This window comes from Mirounga angustirostris, unplaced genomic scaffold (assembly GCF_029215605.1).
Source record: "Mirounga angustirostris isolate CCGP_5_RB_7025 unplaced genomic scaffold, mMirAng1.0.hap1 SCAF_5, whole genome shotgun sequence".
Classification (NCBI taxonomy): Eukaryota; Metazoa; Chordata; class Mammalia; order Carnivora; family Phocidae; genus Mirounga; species Mirounga angustirostris.
In genome coordinates this window covers 86,901,498-86,922,927 of record NW_026991713.1, presented here as the reverse complement: position 1 = coordinate 86,922,927, position 21,430 = coordinate 86,901,498, and the positions used below count along the sequence as shown (strand labels likewise).

Genomic DNA, 21,430 nt, shown 5'->3' with positions numbered 1-21,430 from the left:
TCCAAAACCTAATGATTCTTTTTGTTTTTTTAAAGATTTTACTTATTTATGTTAGAGAGAGATAGAGAGCACACAAGTAGCAGGGGGGCAGAAGGAGAGGAAGAGAGAGAATCTCAAGCAGACTCTGCACTAAGCATAGAGCCTGACGTGGGGCTCGATCCTGCGACCCTGAGCCAAAATCAAGAGTCGGATGCTTAACCAGCCACCCAGGTGTCCCAACCCTAATGATTCTTTTAAAAATTATTTTTAAGTGGAAAAGAACACAGAAATAACATAGGAATTTTCCTTTAGTTTCTACAAACTAGGTAGAGAATATTAAATTAATGATGCATTTTGAGGCATTCAATACATGGCAAACCATTTCTTTATTTCAGATTGACTTTCCAGCAACTGAGTGGGAGTATATGAAACTTGATTCTGAAGAGAATAGAAATAACCTTGAAGAACCACCAAAAGAGTGTTTAAAACATATTGCCAGACTTTCACAGAAACAATCTCCCTTACTGTAAGTGACCCAGGTCTTGTGAGTGAATTTTGCCTGCTGTTTTTGATACATGAATTATACTGGAAGTCACATCTGTTGGATGATCAATTAATGTTTAGGAGCTAAATTAGTAATTCTGTATGTTTTTTAAAGATTTTTTTTCCCATTGCTTTTAACAACTTTAACTTTAGTCAAAGGACAAATAAAAAGATTGGAAATCATTCAGTTCAGTACAACAAAGCAGGGACTGATTAGATATATATCAGCATTTAACAAGGAAAAACCATTGCTCAACCATCCTTCAACTGAGTAAAAAGTTGTTTTAGTAAATAAGTAAGAGCAAAATTTAATTTTCATGGCAGATTTAAAAAGAATAGATATAAATAATGTTTTAATAGCACTAAGTTAGTGACTAAGGAGTACTTAAATTTTGTCAAACACTAATTCTCTGAAAAATAAAATAAAATCCCAAGAAGAGATATAAGAGAACTAGTGATATTAGTACTTTCTACTTGGTAATATCTAAGCCATAGCTGATTGTGCTCATTAATAGCATGCAAAAGCATAAAACTAAGGAAGTAACTTTTTATGTGTATACTGTGATAAGATATGAAACGTGATAAAGCCTTTCATTCCAAGAATAAGAAATTGTTTAAATATTTTGAACAGGAGAGTCATGTGATCTAAATAATCTTTTTGAGTAGACCCTTGGACCGCAAGTTGAAGAATGGATTAGAGAGAAATTAAGAATGGAAGCAGTACAGCAAGAAGGTTGATGTAATTTTTTAACCGAGAGGTCGTGGTGACTAAAACTAGGGTGATGACAATGGACATTGGTAAAAATGGCTGGATTTGGGACCAAGATCTATTTTGGAAATTGAGAAGACATGACTTTATAATTACTAGTAACTAGGGGATAAGCCAAGTGAGAAAGCAAGAAATCAATAGATTGCCTATTTGAAATGATTGAATAGGCAGATGTTAAGAGTCATTTTCTGGAGAAGGAATAAGTTTTGGCCATTTCAGATTGAGGCGTTGCGTGTGATCAAGATTTCTGTTTTGGGTAATATTATTGCCCTTATCTCTAATTTCACCTTGTAATACTCTTTTCCTCATTCACTCCATCCAGTGACATCAGTCTCCTTTATATACTTCCAATGTGCTGGTACCTCTCCCATCTCAAGACCTTTTCATTTTGGTGTTCCCTCTACCTGAAATACTCCTTCTTCAATGCTTCACATGACTGAATCTCTCATCCTGTAGGTCAGGTCTTCACTGAATTGTGATTTTCTTAAAGAAGCATTCTTTGAGTACCCTACCTAATGAAGTTTTTTCTCTTTACTCTCTGTCTTATTACCTTTTATTATCACACTTAACACACTCTATTATCATCTTGTTTGTTAATGTTTTTTCTTGTCTTCCTCATAAATTTGTAAGAACTGGGAGAGCAAGGAACCCATCTATCTTGTTTGTCACTATATTTCCAGTACTGTACACTGTGCTGATAAATAATACATGTAAAATAAATGTTATAATGAATAAAGTTCTTTCACATAGTATCTGATATAAAAAGTTGCTTAAGGGTTATAAATGATGGACTATTCTCATAGTCCTCATGATACATTTTGATAATCCATTGTTATACTAGACTACTGTCAACTAGGTGAAGCATTTTTTTCTACTACTTACTCAAAAATACAAAACATTACATATAACAAATGTGTCGCATATCAGACTAACATATTTGTAATGTTTTTTTAAAATATGAAAAAGGTGCCATGCTTTGAAATTTTAAGTATATTCATTTTTTTTAAAGATTTTATTTATTTATTTATTTGTTAGAGAGAGAGAGAGAGAATGAGAGCAAGAACACAAGCAAGGAGAGTGGCAGGCAGAGGGAGAAGCAGACTCCCCACGGAGCAAGGAGCCCAATGCAGGACTCAATCCCAGGACCATAGGATCAGACCTGAGCCAAAGGCAGATGCTTAACCGAGCCACCCAGGCATCCCATGAAATTTTAAGTATATTCAAACAAACAAGATCAAAAGCAACAAATAATGACTGTAACTCCCTTTATATATTAGGAGTTTATGTTTTTAAGTTTATCCCACTGAATCCCAACTTGTTTTAGACCTCAGTTTCTATTTAAATGAATAATTTATACATAAAACAAGTGACATTTTCCTCTGTTTCACTTACTCAAATACAAATACAATATTAAGCTCAGTACAGTAGAATTTCATTCTGATTGTGAAAAAGATGAACAGGCTTCAATGTGATAAAATTTGTGTTAGAATCAGATTAATTTCAAAAAAAGAATCAGATTAACTTGTTTCAAAATACCACATTTTGTCATTTATATAGTGACAATTATTCCTTCTTTCAAATTTATCTAACCAGAGTCAAGAAATTCAGACTCAATGAAATTCAATGAAAATGTACCTATAATATTTGTAAAAATTTTAAAAATATAGATTCTTGAGGACAGCTAAGAGTGTTTCTAATATGAAAAAGATTCCAGAACAAAAGATAGAAAAAGTTGTTTTGAAAGAAATTACTGCTTCCACTTCTAGCTATGAAAGGCACCTATTACTAGACTACTTCTCCTGACTTAAAGGAATATGAGACAAGAAAAATACATATGAAACAAATGTTTTCAGAAATTGGATGGGGCTTGAGGTGCGCTCATGAATAAAGTGTTTTTCAGCCTGGAGGCACTTTCTACATCATGGCTCTGGGAGGTATAATCAAAGAAGTGGTCTTGCTGAGATTAAAAAAAAAAAAAAGTGGGCAGAGATCAGAGTTTAATGATGCTGAAGCAGCTGGAATTTCTAGAGCATAATAGTAGAGAAGGATAGGAGCTACAGAAATACATATCTGAGTACTTAGCTACTCATGAGCAGGTAGAGATTTTGTAAGCCTGCAAAAGAGCCATCACAGGGAAATGTGAAATGAATGTAGATTCCACAGGTTGCACAGTGCGGGAAGACAGAGAAATATTGACCAATAAGAATGAAAAAAGATCCCAGAACACCCCAAGCATTCAACAAAGAAACCAGAAAGATGCATATTAAGAGTAAGTGTTCTCTAGCCCAAGATGAAAGACTATGCGAGGCCCAACCTATCATTAAAACAAGTCTCAAAAGGCTAAAGTTGATCTGCTAGTGCTTAAACTGCCTATTAAAAAAAATCAAAACATTTAACACTGAAAAGATGGCAAAATGCAGACAATGTAGCATTTTAAATATTTAATGTACAATCGATAATTGCTAAACATAGAAGGACTCAGGAATATGTAACCAGAGCCCAGGATAGGAGGAAGCAGTTAACAGAGACAAATCCAAATATTTTTAAACTAGCAGCTAATGATTTAAATACAACTATTAAAAAGACATCTATGGATTTACAAAAAAAAAAAAAAAAAAGGTGTATATGAGTGAACAAATGAAGTCTCAGTAAATAAAATTGTAAATTTAAAAGCTGAAAAACAATATCTAAATTTTCTAAAAATCACTGGAAAGGCTTAATAGATTGCATAATAAAGAAACAACAGTGAGCTTGAAGAAAGGGCGATAGAAAATAAGCCATGTTGAAGTACAGAAAAAAAGAATCCTAAAAATAGTGATAGATCCTTGTAACCTATCAGACAATACTGACAATATCTGTATTGGACACACAGGAGTGGAGAGAAAGATCTAGGCCAAAAATAAAATAAAAAAAAATAAGTGATAATAGTCAAAATTTTACAATTTTTTTTGAACTTCTACCCACAGATATAAGAAACCAAACACACAGACACACCCACACATCCATATTATAGTCAAATTTCTAAAACTAAACATAAAGATAAAAATTCTTAAAGCGGGCACCTGGGTGGCTCAGTTGGTTAAGCCACTGCCTTCGGCTCAGGTCATGATCCTGGAGTCCCGGGATCGAGTCCCGCATCGGGCTTCCTGCTCGGCAGGGAGTATGCTTCTCCCTCTGACCCTCCTCCCTCTCATGCTCTCTGTCTCTCATTCTCTCTGTCTCAAATAAATAAATAAAATCTTAAAAAAAAAAAAATTCTTAAAGCATCAGAGAAAATAAACAAATTCCTACAGGGGAACAACTATCATATTAACTCCAGATTTCTTATCAGAAATAATGGGAGCCAAAAGACAGTAGACTATTATCTTACATCTAGAAAGGGAAAAAGAAAATCTATCAACTTTGAATTCTATAACCAGTAAAATTATATTTCAAAAATGAAGGTGGAATAAAAATATTTCCAATTAAACACAGCTGAATTTGTTTATGATCAGCTTATCTGTACTGTAAGAAATCTTAAAGGAAATACTACCAGCTGAAAGAAAAGGATAAATAGATGAAACTCAATATATAAGAATAAATGAAAAGCACTACAAAGGGAAAATAGGTGGGAAAGAAAATTACTTTTACTTACACACTTACCAATTTCTTTAAAAAATAATTAACTATATAAGGCAAAAATAATTACAATGTACTGCTGGATTTGTACTATATGAAAATAAAATGTATAACAACTATAATAAGAATGAGAAATGGAAGAATGAAAGCATACTGTTTTAAGGTTCTTATACATAAGGCGAATTAATATTAATATTAATATTAATTCACTGTTGGCTGTGATGTGCTAAAGATAATATTGCAATCTCTAGAGAACTACACCACCCAAATTTTAGGTGCACATTTACAGAACAAGAGGAATACAAAAATGAAATACAAGAAAATAATTCAAAAGATGACAGGAAAAAAAGGGAAAAGGGACAAAGAAATGATTTGAAATTATATCCATACTATGTTAAATATAAATTGAATAAAAACTCTAATTAAAAACAGAAACTGTCACCTACCTTACAAAAGCAACATGCAACTTTATGCTACTTATAGGCGTATATTTAAATATAAGGATTCAGCTAGATTAAAAATGGAAAAAGATACATAAGAAAAATTATATCATCTTGATAGATTTGGGGAAAAAGACAATTGACAAAATTCAACACTCATTCATAATAAAAACTCACAAAACTAGGAATAGAATGGAACTTTCTCAACCTTAAAATCCCGAGTTAAATCTAGATCTATGGAAAAATCTAGAGTTAACATCATATTAAATGGTGCAAGAATGAATGCTTTCCCCCTACAACTGGAAAGCAAGGATATCTATCTAAATATTTCTCTTCAGTGTTGTATTGGAAGTCCTAGCCAGTGCACTATTATAAGAAAAAGAAATTAAATGTGTCAAACTGGGAAAGAAGGAAATAAAACTTCCTCTATTTTCAGATGATATGATTATTGTAAGATCATAGCATTTAGCATCAATGTACAAAATGCAATTGTATTTCAGTGAAAAACAGAAAATAAATTTTGTTTTAAAATTCAATTTACAGGGGCACCTGGGTGGCTCAGTCAGTCAGGTGTCCCACTCTTGATTTCGGCTCAGGTCATGACTTCAGGGTCATGAGATCAAGTCCCTTGATGGGCTCTCCACTCAGCAGGGAATTTGTTTGTCTCCCTCTTCCTCTGCCCCTCGCCCTACTCAATCTCTCTCTCTCTCTCAAATAAATAAATAAATCTTTAGGACATTGGGGAGGGTATGTGTTGTGGTGAGTGCTGTGTATTGTGTAAGACTGATGAATCACAGACCTGTACCCCTGAAACAAATAATACATTATTTTTTAATAATAAAAAAATAAATAAAATAAATAAAAAATAAAAATAAAATAAAATCCAATTAACTATCAAAACCTCTACATTAAAAAGTATAAAACTTTGCTAAGAGAAATTAAAGAAAACCTCAATAAATGGAAGGTTATAGCATGTCATTGATTAGAATACTCCCTATTGTTAAGATGACAACTCTAATTCTCCCCAAATTAGTCATATAGATACCACTATGCACCCATTAGAATGGATAATATCTTAAAATGGGCAAAATCAAGTGTTAGCAAGAATGTGGTACAACCAGCACTATCATACTCTGCACATAATAGTGTAAAATTTTACAACCACTTCAGAAAATATTTTGACAGTTTCTTCAAAAGGTAAACAAACACCTGATATAAAACCCAGTCATCCCCCTCCCAGGAACTTCCTAGGAAAAATGAAAAAATACATCCTTACAAACACTTGCATACAAGTGTTTACAGCAGCTTTACTCATAATATCCCCAAACAGGAACTTCAAATGTCCATCAGATAGGAGAATGGATAAGCAAACTGTGGTATATTCATACAAAGGAATAATGCTCATTAGTTAAAATGTATGGACTATTGATATACTCAACAATATGGATAATTTTAAAACATACTGAGTCACAGAAGCTATAAATAAAAGTATTTACTCTATGATTCCATTTATGTGAAGTTCTAAAATAGGTAATATTAATCCTGAGTGAAAGAAATCCTGCCAGTGCTTACCTCTGTTTGCATGAGAAAACTTGTATCTTGAAAGGAGTATGGTTTTTATTCAGAATATGCATTTGTTAAAATTTATTGAACTGAATGTGTGCATTCCTTTTGATGTAAAGTGTGCTTCACTAAAAGAAAGTAAAAGAAAAATATCTTGTTCAATACTGGGGAGAAAGGAATTTAATCAGAACAAAATAATTTGGTTTAGTCAGAATTTGATAATTTTGTAACGGAATTTTTTCTTCTGAGGACTTTCTGGTGGGGAAGGTAGTGACAAAATAGGACAGTAGCCCAAATATACTTCAAAAATCTCTATAATCCAACCCTTTCATTTTGTAGATGAAGGTGGCTTTTAAAAATGTAGAGAAATATTAACCTTTAAAATATTTTAATATTTCTTACTAACCTTCTTAGAAGTTTTAGCTAATTTAAGCTGAGCAACACTGTCAGTTTGGAGGAGACAGTGTTCAAAAGCTGTCATTGTCATGTGAGAAATGCTGTCCTCCAGTTGAACTGTGGTTCTGAATGCTTCTGCCGGAGTGTGATCAAAACATGATAAACTGTCAGCAAGTCAATGGCCCTAGTCCTAGATTTCGATCTTCTGTTTGGAACCATTCTCCAGGGGGAAACACTTGGGCATTTAAAGAAATCCTATTCACTGGCATTCTAACTCCAAACTTCCAGCTAAATATGAGAATTTAAAGCCCAAATCCAGGGATGAATTGAAATCTTTGTTTTTGAAGCTTAGTGCAGAGTTTTCTGAACTCTCATGAAACTTGCTTTGAGATGAAGGAATATCATTTTTTAAATATGTCATTGCTTCACAGGCACACTTGGGTCTAAATTAACTTGTAAAGAAAGTAAGAGAGTAAATTTTCGATTACCTCTGTTCTAAATAGTACATGTGGCAGGATTCAGATAAAACTTCCTCTGCCCTAAAGGAGACAGAGATTTTGTTAACCAAAATGACATTTTTGTCATTATTATGACAAAATGAGAGGGAGGAAAAATAAATATGAATTATCTCAACTGAACTCTCTTTTATTTTTCCATAAAAGAAGGAAGTTAGTAGGAAATAAGCTAATAAAATAACCTATCAAATTGTCCCAAGAAGATAAGGGACATGTTTTCCAAAGTAAACTAAAATGAAATTCAAAGAACTGAGTAAGATTTTGTACTATAACATTTGTTAGTGTAGCAAACTCCAATAAATTACAGTTTCCAATCTGGTTTTGCAGACTCTCTGAGGAAAAGAGAAGATACTTATGGTTTTATCGCTTCTACTGCAATAATGAAAACTGCTCCCTTCCTTTGGTCCTGGGTAGTGCCCCTGGATGGGATGAAAGAACTGTTTCAGAAATACATACCATTTTGAGAAGATGGAAATTTTCTTGCCCTTTGGAGGCACTTGGACTTCTGACTGCTAGGTAAGAATTGTATAAAAAGCATGATATTACAGATGAGAAAAATTTGAAGAGAAAAAAATAGGACTCTATGATTAATTCAATAGCTATTCTGGTTGTTCCCAATTTCAATAGCTATAGATATTAAATTTAGAAAAATGTAAACTATGAATATAAATTTTAAACAGATCTAAGCTATAATTCAGTCTTCTGTACTAAACTGGAAGTATAATTAATGGTCTTAGTTTCTTAAATGAAGAGTTGATTACTCTTACAGAAATAACAAAACAAATAGGGAAAAATAAAATTCTCTACTCTTTACCCCTCTCAAAAGAAAAAAGTCCTTAATAATTGGGACCATATCTTTTATACAAAATGCCCCACTTATAGTAGATGTACAATAAATATGCCAATGATAACAGTAAGAAAAAAAGGGAAAAAGTTATCCCTTATATATTCTCCAGAACTTCTCACAGAATAAAATACACAGGGATGCAGTTGGAGGTGGAGTAATGATGTCTTCTCATAGTTAGACACGGGGAAACATGTGGGAATAAGTGTGGAAGCTGGCTCTGGTTTGGGGAAACAGCTCTTCCTTGGCTTCTATTTTATATTAAAAGCCAAGAAGAGCTATTTTAAATCGGTCTTGATAAGCATCAGTTCACTGATGCCATGAAGAAAGTCTGCAGTCTCTCAATCAGAGAAGAATTGTGGAGCCCAGTTTAATTCTGAATTCTCTCTCAAGGTCCTGACAGAAGGGAAATGTGGGGGAGAGAGTGACACAAAGGACTTTTCAAACTGATTTACTTAGGTTTATGTTAAAATTAGTGTACTTTCCAAAACTTCTGGGATAGAAAAGGAGGTGAAAGTTTTCTTTTTCTACCACAATGAGATACCACTTCACACTCATTAGGATGACTATAATCAAAAAGACAAATAAGTATTGCCAGGATGTGAAGAAATTACAAAACTCACGCATTGCTGGTGGGAATGTACAATGATGCAACCGCTTTGGAAAATAATTTTCAGTTCCTTAAATATAAAACATTGAGTTACTGTATGACCAACAATTCCACTCTTAAGTATATACCCAAGATAAAATACATGTTCAATCAAAAACTCACACATGGATATTCAGAGAAGCAATATTTATAATAGCCAAAAAGGAGAAACAACCCAAATGACCATCAACTAATGAATGGATAAATAAAATGTGGTCTATCCATACAATGTAATATTATTCAGTAATAAAAAGGAATGAGTAATAATACATGTTACAACATGAGTAAACCTTGAAAACATTATGCTGAATGAAAGAAGCCAGTCACAAAAGATTGTATGATTCCATTTATAAGAAATGTCCCAAATTGGCAAATCTATAGATACAAAAAGTAGATTAGTGGTTGCCTAGGTCTAGGGAAGGTTGGGGAAAAAGGGGTTGATTGCTAATGGTATGAAGTTTCTTTTTGTAGTCATAGTTACACAACTCTGGGAACATGGTAAATACCATTGAATTGTACACTTTAAGTAAATTGTATGGCATTTGAATTATGTCTCAAAAAAGCTATTTAATCTTAAAAGAATAGTTATAAAGGTAAACAATAGAGGTATGAATAATATTTCTTTTTTTTTGTATTTTTTTATTATGTTATGTTAATCACCATACATTACATCATTAGTTTTTTTCTAGTTTTTTTTATTATTATGTTATGTTAATCACCATACGTTACATCATTAGTTTTTATTTTATTTTATTTTATTTATTTATTTGACAGAGAGAAACACAGCGAGAGAGGGAACACAAGCAGAGGGAGTAGGAGAGGGAGAAGCAGGCTCTCCGCTGAGCAGGGAGCCCGATGCGGGGCTCGATCCCAGGACCCTGAGATCATGACCTGAGCCGAAGGCAGACACTTAATGACTGAGCCACCCAGGCGCCCCAACATCATTAGTTTTTGATGTAGTGTTCCATGATTCATTGTTTGCGTATAACACCCAGTGCTCCATGCAGAACGTGCCCTCTTTAATACCCATCACCAGGCTAACCCATCCCCCCATGACCCTCCCCTCTAGAACCCTCAGTTTGTTTCTCAGAGTCCAGAGTCTCTCATGGTTCGTCTCCCCCTCTGATTTCACCCCCCTCATTTTTCCCTTCCTACTATCTTTTTTTTTTTTTACATATAATGTATTATTTGTTTCAGAGGTATAAGTCTGTGATTCAAGTCTTACACAATTCACAGCGCTCACCATAATACATACCCTCCCCAATGTCTATCACCCAGCCACCCCATCCCTCCCACCCCCCACCACTCCAGCAACCCTCAGTTTGTTTCCTGAGATTAAGAATTCCTCATATCAGTGAGATCATATGATACGTCTTTCTCTGATTGACTTATTTCGCTCAGCATACCCTCCAGTTCCATCCACATCGTTGCAAATGGCAAGAATTCATTCCTTTTGATGGCTGCATAATATTCCATTGTGTGTGTGTGTGTGTGTGTGTGTACACACACCACACCTTCTTTATCCATTCATCTGTCGAAGGACATCTTGGCTCTTTCCATAGTTTGGCTATTGTGGACGTTGCTGCTATAAACATCTGGGTGCCGTATCCCTTCGGATCCCTACATTTGTATCTTTGGGGTAAATACCCAGTAGTGCAATTTCTGGGTCATATGGTAGCTCTATTTTCAACTTTTTGAGGAACCTCCATACTGTTTTCCAGAGTGGTTGCACAAGCTTGCATTCCCACCAACAGTGTAGGAGGGTTCCCCTTTCTCTGCATCCCCGCCAACATCTATTGATTCCCGACTTGTTAATTTTAGCCATTCTGACTGGTGTGAGGTGGTATCTCATTGAGGTTTTGATTTGGATATCCCTGATGCCGAGCGATGTTGAGCACTTTTTCATGTGTCTATTGGTCATTTGGATGTCTTCTTTGGAAAAATGTCTGTTCATGTCTTCTGCCCATTTCTTGATTGGATCATTTGTTCTTTGGGTGTTGAGTTTAATAAGTTCTTTATAGAATTTTGATATCTCTATAATGTTTCTAAAACCTAATTTTTTCACTAGATGATATAACATCTTTCTAGTTTCTAAAGCATAAACTGGCTTTATGGAGGGGAATTATTATTGTTTTACTAAGATATTCCTTGGTCTATTTTAAAGATATTTAAATGTGTCAACTAATACTTTTTATAAAGTTTATGGGATATTTCTTAGAAAAATCTTTTTTGAATACCAAGTTTTTAAAGGTTATAAAAAATTTTTGATCTTTTTTCAGAGGTAAATAGGTTGTTGCTCTCACATAACAAGGATCTGGAATTCCCAGCAAACAGATTTCATTATATATAATGCATATACCAGAAACATGCAGATCACACATGAATATACTTTCAGTCAACATAAGCAGTAGGCATTTACTCAAGGGGTAAATCAGTAATGAGCCAAACCTTCATACATGTGCAAATGTACAATTAACAGCGGATTATTTTAGATCCTAAGTGTCCTTCGAATATTAAAAATTAGCTAGGAGACCGCTTCTGCAACAGCCATGTGAAAGCTGTATCTTGCAATTTTCATGTAGAAGTGGCTTCATATCACATCTCATGCACCTAGCATTGCACAGCCAAGGACCATGTTGAACATCATGCCAAAGACCATGAGTTCTGCAATTCCAATACCAACAAATTCTGATGACCTGAAGCTTAACTCTGATTATGGTCTCAATTTCATCAATACAATGTCTGTGTCCTAGGAGCTCCTTCGGGCATATGGGTTGGACCTGTTCAGACCTTTTGTTTCACAACACTGAAATGTTGAGTGGAAAGTACTGAGAGTCCTATTTCCCTTTTCCCTATCTGTAAGGTAATAGTTATAATAAGCCTCTTCATATGTGGTCTGAGCATGTCATACGGCTACACCCTTGCCTATCAAAACAAACACTCCAATGGTTATTCAGCAGCAATTATCACCAGTAGGCAGGTGAAAAAGCTGAGCACACGTTAAAACTGCCTCATAGCTTCCTAACACCGGAAGAAGTCCATGGCTATTAGCGCTCCTGCTCCAACCAGCACAGAGAGCCCCAGGTAGATATACTGCGATGACTCATCCTCTGATAATAAATCCTTCATGGTGCCTCCAAACCAAAACCATAGTCCAAAAGCAATGACAGCTGACCGGGTCAGCCAAAAGAGCAGGTTGAAGCCAAGCAGTAGGTACTTGATGCACCCCGAACACCTGCAGAGGCGCCCCACGAGGCCCACGCTCTATTGGGATCCTGAGTCCCCAACCCCGCACTCGAGCTCAGAGTTGGGGCACCCTCTTATAAAAATCTTTGTCAGAATAAAGCCTATAATACTGCTTAGTCTTCTTGCTTGTAAAATGAAAGGACTCACTAGACGGACTTCAATATTCTCTGATCCCTGATAAGTAAGCATAATTCTGTTTATAGTGAACCTTCTCTACCTAAATAGATGCTGAAAATCTATTTGACACAAAATGTTTTAAATATAAAGATCAAATTATTACTTAGTGACCCTTAGTACTATCTAATTTTAATAGTCACAATAACCCTATGAGACAAATACTATTATTATTCCAATTGTACCTGTAAGGAAGCTGAAGCTTACAGAGATTAAGTTGCCCAATGGAACGCTAGTAAATTGAGGAGCTCAGGTTAAATCCAGAGATTTAGAGCTTGAGGTCTTAACTGCAATGCTTACAGCCTTTCTACATAAATACTCTAGGCTATTTACATATTAAATTTGTAAGTAAAACTATCTTAAAATGGTCTTATTATAGTAAATAGCAGTACTGAACTATCTAATCATGCTTGGATGTTTCTACTTCGCTGTGTAATTTTTTTTTTCTGAACAATCAGATTTTTAGAAATTATAGGGACTGGTTTCAAAGTAGAGTGCTGTTTATTAAGCATTATTCAGGAAACTTAGCAGAAATTTGATTTATTTGAACATTGGACAGTTCCCTATCATGCACCAAAGAAGGTCACTGGGAAGGTTAAAATATTTCCATTGCACTCATTCTATGACTCCCACTCTCTTTAACTGAACTACTAAAAAACTTGAGGACAAGCTGTTTCCAAAAATGAACCTTTCAACTTCTCTAAATTCAAAAGCTGACTTTTCTGAGAACAAACAGTTTGTGCTTGTTAAGTGAGTTGTCAGAGTGAGGTCTTCAGAAATCTGTATTTTTTTCTCCTTTGAATAGTCTATTTTTCCAATGGTTTAACCTCTTGAGAACTGGTGTGCTCCATTTCTAGCTCAGAGAATTTTAATATTGCTGTTTATTTAATCCAACCTAAAGATTCACCACCTCCTTTTGGTTTATTTTTAGCACGAGACATGTTGAGATTTAATTTACCTAGTGTGGGGCATGGGGTGTTAATATTTCCACTACTGAGTGCCAGCAGTGTGCTCACTGGGTACTGATATTTCCATTAAAGAAGGCAGTGCTGTCAGAATACCAGAGACCAAGGGCTAAGGTCTGTGGTTCCTGGCAGATGGTTGCTATTTTCTTGAACTCTGATGTGCAGGCATAACTATTCAACTGCTAATAGCAAGCAGAAATTACCCAAGGAATTAAAAGACAGTTCAAGGAAAGTATTCATTTAAAAATAGCAACTCTGAACTGGCATCAGAGCACTACATCAGAAGCTTAAATAAAAATTTGACAAGGTACTAGAACTTGCCATCCTACATGATGTAAAATTATTATTTTGCAGGAAGAACAATGCTTAACAGGCAGTACCTTAGCTTCCAAAATCAGTTTCCTTGGAAAAATGTTTCAAAAACATGTTTGCATGAAACCACTATATCTTTTATTGTAGAGATTAATTTACACTAAAGACATTCTTTTTTTTTTTTTAAGTTTCTACAACTTTTTTTTTAGACTTTATTTATTTGACAGAGAGAGACAGCAAGAGAGGGAACACAAGCAGGCAGAGTGGGGGGGGAGGAGAGAAACAGGGGGAGGGGGGAGAGAGAAGGAGGCCTCCCGCGGAGCAGGGAGCCCGATGAGGGGCTGGATCCCAGGACCCTGGGATCATGACCTGAGCCAAAGGCAGCTGCTTAACGACTGAGCCACCCAGGGACCGCTACACTAAAGACATTCTTGACTAGCAGGGCACCTGGGTGGCTCAGTCATTAAGCGTCTGCCTTCGGCTCAGGTCATGATCCCAGGGTTCTGGGATCCAGCCCCGCATCGGGCTCCCTGCTCCGCGGGAGGCCTCCTTCTCCCTCCCCCCTCCCCCTGCTTGTGTTCCCTCTCTCACTGTCTCTCTGTCAAATAAATAAAAAATCTTTAAAAAAAAAAAGACATTCTTGACTAGCATTATAAGTAGGTAGCATGGAATATGGAAAAGGAGACAGTTATAACTTCCACATTAGACTAATTAAGTGATGGATGATGGTGTATCTTTCCCATTTATATATTGAGCACAAATATGTGTGTGTGGAAATTCACATGCAATGAATCAAAGAAACTGAATAATAAGTCATAGTGACTATCTCTAAAAAACAATTTCGAGAAAAAGACTAATGCTAAAGATCACCCCACAATATATTCCATACTATAACCAAAGTATTAAGTGCTATATGTGCCCAAAGGAGAGGGAGACAGATTCTTTCTGAGAAGGTAAGGAAATCTTCACAAAGGAATTGAATTCTGAGTTGAAATATTCATAGTAATTTCCTGAGTGGAGAAGAGAGGAAATGGCATTTCAAGAAGAAAGACTAGCATGTGCATAGTTATAGAGGTTCAGAGAATAGTGAGTAATTTAATATCATAATAGAAGGGAACTGTACTGTGAGACAAGACTGAAAAGGATAGGTCAGTTTAGGATGTTTTAGGTCTCATGAGCCAGGTAGTTACTATGGACTCATTTCTGCAGCCCATGAAATTTTATTAAGAATGGGAGTCATACTATCAGATTTATGTTATACAAAAATAATGCTGACATCATTGTGAAGGATGGACTAAAGAAAGAAAATGAGAGGAAGGATTTTAGATAGATGTCAGGTATTGAAATAGTCCATTTGAAAAATGGTCTGGGCCTGAAAATAGTAGAGATCCACAGAGCAGATCTGAGAAACATTTCAGAGGAAACTTAAGAAAAGAGAAGAGATAAGGAAGACTTTGAGCTTTCCGTTTTGGGTAAATGATAGAAAACTATATCATTAATCAAAACAAGGTTTATAGAAGAAAGAGAAAATTTGGGTGATGTAAGATAGAGAGTTCTATTTTGGAATGTTGCATAATTAAAAACCTGTGGGGCATCCAGAAGGAGAGACCAGTATGCAGTTTTATATTCAGACCTGAAGCCTAGTAGAGAAACCAAAACTTGAAAAATAATATGTGAATTATTGGCTTGAAGGTAGTAACTGAAGCCATAGAAGTAGAGGTACTGTGTGTATATATGTAGAGGAAGTTAGAAAGGGGCATAAGATGGAACCCTGGAGAGTAGCAACATTTTAAGAGCAGTATAGAGCAAACAAAGGCAGGAAAGGCAATAGGAAGAGTGACCAAGAGGTCAGAGGAGATGGAGAAAGGAGTGGTAATTTAGAATTCATAAAAAAGGTTTTCAAAAGGGGTGCCTGGGTGGCTCAGTTGGTTAAGTGTTGGACTTTTGGTTTCAGCTCAGATCATGATCTCAGGGTCCTGAGATGGAACCCTGTGTTAGGCTCTGTTCTCAGTGTGGAGTCTGCTTGAGATTCTCTCTCTCTGCCCCTTCCCCTGCACTCTCTCTCACACACACTCTCTCTCTCTTTCTTAAATAAATAAATTTTTTTAAAAAGGGTTTCAAAGGTTTTGGAGAGGTATTAAGTAGAATTAAGTCTAAAAACAAATCAATGGATTGAGACTAGAGCAGTCACTGATGGTATTCATGAGACAATTATAACAATGCAGTAAAGTTGGATGCCATATTTCAAGATCCTAAAGAGGAAATAGAGAGAAATAAATTAAATAAATTGTGACTCTTGAAATAGGATTGATGGTAAAGGCTTTGAGGTTTGGGGTTGGGTATGCTTGTTCAAATAAAAAAAATTCAAACATGTTTACAAATTGACATGAAGAATGATGCACAAAGGGAAGATCAGAAAGTAGAGGGATGTTGAAGTGGTGCAATGAGGTTTTAACGGCCAAGAGCCTAGAACAAAAGTACAAATGGGAATTTTATCCAAGGAAAGGAAGAGAGTAACTTCTTCATCTCAGGTAGGAGGCAAGGAAAATTATGAATACAGTTATAGATAAATATGAATATGGGGAAGAGAAAAATGTGGAAGTTTCAATATTGTTGATGAAGGAAGAGTCAATACTCTTCTGATATACTGATAATGAGAAATGTAGACTAGCATAAACCCAAAGGTGTATATCTTGTCTGTGTGCACTTTTAGAGAGTTTTTGGAGTTGCTTCCAAATTTCACAGTTGACAGCATAAGTTTTGAAATCAGACATATCTGACTCTTCCATTTATTACTTGAATGACCTTGGACAAACTTCCTTATCTATAAAATGGGGGGTAATAACATTATGTGCCTTATAGGATAAAGTACTTACAAGAGTATTCAATAAAATTCTACCAATCATCTTTATCATTATTATCCTCTTCATCATAATTATATTAAGAGTTTAGAGTTTTCAGATTTTTTTAATGCCAAACTATAAAAATTGATAAATTGATAATTTTATTTCAATTAAGCTTAAATAAGTTAAATTCACTTGTTAAAATGTATATGATAAATATTTCACAGTTGAATAATGACATAGCTTGCAAAGCACTTTCGTAATATATTATATGATTTGTTCTATAAAACAACCTCTTTAATATTATTACCAACATTTACAATTTCCCCCATTTTACTGATCCCCATTTTACAGATGAAGAAACTGAAACCCAATTTGTCTATTCATTTACTCAATGATTATTTACTGATGGCTTACTCATGTAAGGCACTTCATTTGGCACTAGAACTAGCATAATGCACAAAATTGCATCTTTTAAAGATCATTCTGGCTTCTGAGTGAAGCATAAATTTGGTGAGAGAAGCAAAAGTAAATGAGGGACAGTTAGGAAGCTATAGAAGTAGTCTAAGCATCAGAGGATAGGAAATAAGCCTTAGAAGTGTGGTAGTGGTAATGAAATAAAATGAACAGAATCAGAACATTTAAAAGTGACAGGATTGAATGAGGAAGGACAGTGAAAAAGGAGGGTGTCAAAGATAACTTCTAGGTTTCTGTATAAATGCAAGTGAGTGGAAAATAGAAACATTCACTAAGATGGACACTCTGAGTAACAAATAGATTTTAGAAGAAGAACCCTGCCATTCAGGTTGGGGTAGGCTGGCTTTGACATGTGCTTGAGATGGCTGGTGATGGTTCAAGGAAGAAATCTAAGCTAGAGATCCCAATTTGGAAATCATCCACAGAAAGATGGGAATTAAGTTAAGGGTATAGATAAATTTGCTTAGAGAGAAAGTGTAAGATGGGAAAAGAAGACCCTTCATATCTAAACTCAAAACCCCTTATTATTTTTAATAATGTCATGCTGCTTTTGCATGTAATGTTGAATCCATCCAAACACAAAATTTCTGGGGCACCTGGGTGGCTCAGTTGGTTAGGCATCTGCCTTCAGCTCAGGTCATGATCCCAGGGTCCTGAGATCGAGCCTCTCATTGGGCTCCCTGCTTGGCGGGAAGTCTGCTTTTCCCTCTCCCTCTGCCCCTTCCCCCTGCTCATGCTCTCTCTCTCTCAAATAAATAAATAAAATCTTAAAAAAAAAAAACCACAGAATTTCTATATGGTGCTTCCAGTATACCACTTGCTTTATGTGGTGCCTTTCTAAGCTCGCCTGTATGTAAAATCAAGTGTAATCATATAGAAGAACAAAATCAGTAACTTTAGCTCTTTAATTATGAATAAGTCTAATTAATACCATAAATATATAGTTAATTCTCAATTTCTATATGCAAATCCATGGGCTTTCCATCAAGAAATATCTCTGCACAATTCCTAATGTCTCTTTGGATCATTCTTATTCCTACTGGGTTATGACTGGACCAATGTCCTAGTCCAATTAGACAAATTATATTACTCACTATTATGTCTCTATTGATCATTTAGAATGTCATAAAATAAATAATACATTCAAGCTCATTTTGTGGATTTCATGTAAGTCTATATGATAATATTTAGACAAAAGAGAAAAAGGCCTTCCTAGAAGTACTACAGAAAGCCTGTTGGCTTAGTATTCTGGATATTTGGATTCTAGTTTCAGTGCCACCAACAGATGGCCTTGGGCAAACAGCTCAAACTCTCTGACTCTTAGTTTTTTCATCTGTATAATCAGGAGATTGATCCAGGTCTCCAAGTTTCCTTGAGTTCTAATATTCTGTAATCATGTGAAAATCCTTGAAGGAACATGAATTATTCAGTGGGTAGAGGTTTACAATCATCTTAAAGAATCCTTATTCCCCACTTCCCCTAGAATAAAATTTCTTCTGTCATATCTGATCATTTTTAGTACTAGAAAAATAGCAAATATATTCGTATTGACATTTTTCTTCCAAGTTGATGCTGAGTGTGTCATCAGACTCAAAACCTGCTGGAGAAACAGTTCTGCACTTCTGATAGTTTTCTAATTCTAATCTGACATTGGGGCTTTTAACTATGAATAGCCTCATGGCATTCTGCATGAATTCTTACTGTGTATTCCGAAGTCTGACATTTCTCTTACACTTAAATTTGATTTCAAATTTCTTTGCTTTTCATTTTACCCAAAGTTGCTTTTTTTAAGGGTTGACATTTGTTACATTGCATTTGGCTTTTACCCATCACTTCAAAGTTTTTTGAGTAAGATATTGACCCTGTATCATTTTTCAAACTAGAAAAAGAAGAACAAAAGAGAAAAACGATGATATGGGGCGAAAATAAGAAAGGAATAGAAATGACAAAAAAACAAGTCAAGTGAAAGAAGTTGACATGTGTATTTTTCTGTTGAAATTTCACTCCATGATGCCACTGGCCCTGTTGAAGGTTGTCTGGATCCTTGGTGATGTTCCTTTCACCCTCTGAGAAGAGTTGTCAATGATTGAGGGGAGAGAAAAGGAATGATGATCCCTAAATTTGAGCATTGGTCATGTGATTTCAAAGCCCGTTTGTCATTCAGGGAAAAGATAAGTTGATGGCTGCTGTCTTCAAAACAGACCACAGGTGCAGATTCCTTAATATATGGCCCCACAACAATAACACATGCCAAACTACATTCTCAAAACTAGGTTTGCAGTCCCCACGGTGCTAATAGGGGTGTTGCAAGGTCAAGACTATTTCCACAATAACTCTAATATGTCACTTGCCTCTGTCACATGTATTCACTTATGCATGTAGAGTGTTTTCAGACATGCAGTATTGCATCAGATCTAATACAGAAAGAGATAGGGGAATCTAGTTGTCTTCTATTAAGCCAGACATTATAGATACTTGTAAAAATCTAAAAAAGTATCATTCTTCTCTCTAAATATTTTCTTTGTTTTTGAAAGTATAGCTGTTTTTCATAGGAATATATTGTTTATGTTAACATGTAATGGGGTAATTGATGTTATCTTAAATGAATTGATAAATATTTCTTAAATGTCCTGGGTTTGTTTCTAATATGGCAATTCTTGATAGATATAACTCACATAAAGAAAAATTCTTTGGAATCTTCCATAATTTTTAAGAGTGTTGAAAGGGTCTTAAGACCAAAAATAGGAGAACCTCTGTTGCACAGCAACTTAAACACTGGGCAGTTCCTACTTCTACATTCAGCTAAAGAGTTATCTAAATACTTGATACTCTTCCTTTCCTGCCCAGGTAAGGATTACTATTCCATCTTAATCCTCTGCTTAACCATAAATTTTGTGTTTACACTGTTGGCAAAATACAGAGCTGATATTTCACTAAAGTTCCTTTGAAAATGTTTATCTTGAAATTGCTTTCATTTTACTTAATTTTTTCACCTTTGCATTTTTTAGCCACATGTCTTTAGTTTCCTTTTATTAAATTTTACAACTCTAGTCTTCAAGGAGCAGTTTTTTCTTTGTATCTAAATGAACTCATTGGACAAAGAACTATAGGCAATTTTTAAATATTTCCTTAACAATTATTGTACAGAGTTATATTTATCTTAGCTGTGGTATTATGTCCTTTTACAGATACCAAAGACTCCGTTGTTAGCTCAAATTAGAGGAAACTAAGGCCTGAATAGATAGAATCACTGCTCATGAAACTCATATAAAACTGAATAGTAAGCCAGTGTGATGTTTTGCTTTTGACCAAAATTGGTTTTGCTCTCTATTCAGACATGCTTGGAAAGTAAATTAAATAACCTAAAGTTACTTAAATGGACAATTAAAATGATGAATAACCTTAAAGAAGTGATTATTTCACATGAACTCTTGTTACACTTAATTTTAAAAATTCATAATAAATAAAAATTCCTCACCTTACATGATCTTCTCTCCAACAAGTCGTAGAATTTTACTGACCTTGCATCTTTTTAATATCTCAAATCCGATAGAGTGCCATTTATTACATTATAAATGATTTATTTTCTGAATGATTATAAGAAAGCTTCTTACAAATTTAAGTAAATGAGGTCCTCGTTAATATCAGCCTAATGAATCTTCTAATGATACTTTCATTTCTTCCCCAGACTCAAGGTATAATGCCCATGCCTCTAGTAATTAGTAGTCCCAAGGTTAGCAGAATCACTAGAGAGTGGCTCCTGGTTTATTATTGGCAGGAATTATATGTATTTTTCAAGCAAGTCAGGTCACTGGAAAGTACAATAACCTGGCTTATGGAAAATTTGAAATAGTTTGCAGTCCTTCTGCCACATATAACATTTCAGTCTGTAAATATCCCACGACATTCAGAAAATCTGGGTACACTCACCTCATTGAGGAATGCGTTACTGAGCATGAAATGCCAATAACTATATCCCAAGAGAATGTTTAAACAATTTCAGACAACATCACAGGGAAGAAATGCCAAGAGTTGTGGAACGTATTTGTCCATTGATCTTTGCCTGAGTTCAGGGCCCTGGAAAGGTGTTAAGCAGA

The 21,430-nt window shown here is 35.0% G+C and overlaps 1 protein-coding gene and 1 pseudogene across 2 annotated transcripts in view; one reads left to right on the top strand and one right to left on the bottom strand.

Annotated features, from left to right (window-relative positions):
• The window catches only part of PIK3C2G (phosphatidylinositol-4-phosphate 3-kinase catalytic subunit type 2 gamma), a 345,844-nt gene that overhangs the window by 106,676 nt on the left and 217,738 nt on the right, over window positions 1–21,430 (top strand). For both annotated transcript variants that reach the window (XM_045869235.2, XM_045869225.2), the window contains 2 exons: window positions 375–505; window positions 8,151–8,339. In XM_045869235.2, coding sequence (XP_045725191.1) covers window positions 375–505; window positions 8,151–8,339 — 320 coding nt within the window. The remainder of the gene's footprint in view (window positions 1–374; window positions 506–8,150; window positions 8,340–21,430) is intronic.
• LOC123844966 (tetraspanin-2-like) lies at window positions 11,907–21,268 on the bottom strand (annotated as a pseudogene).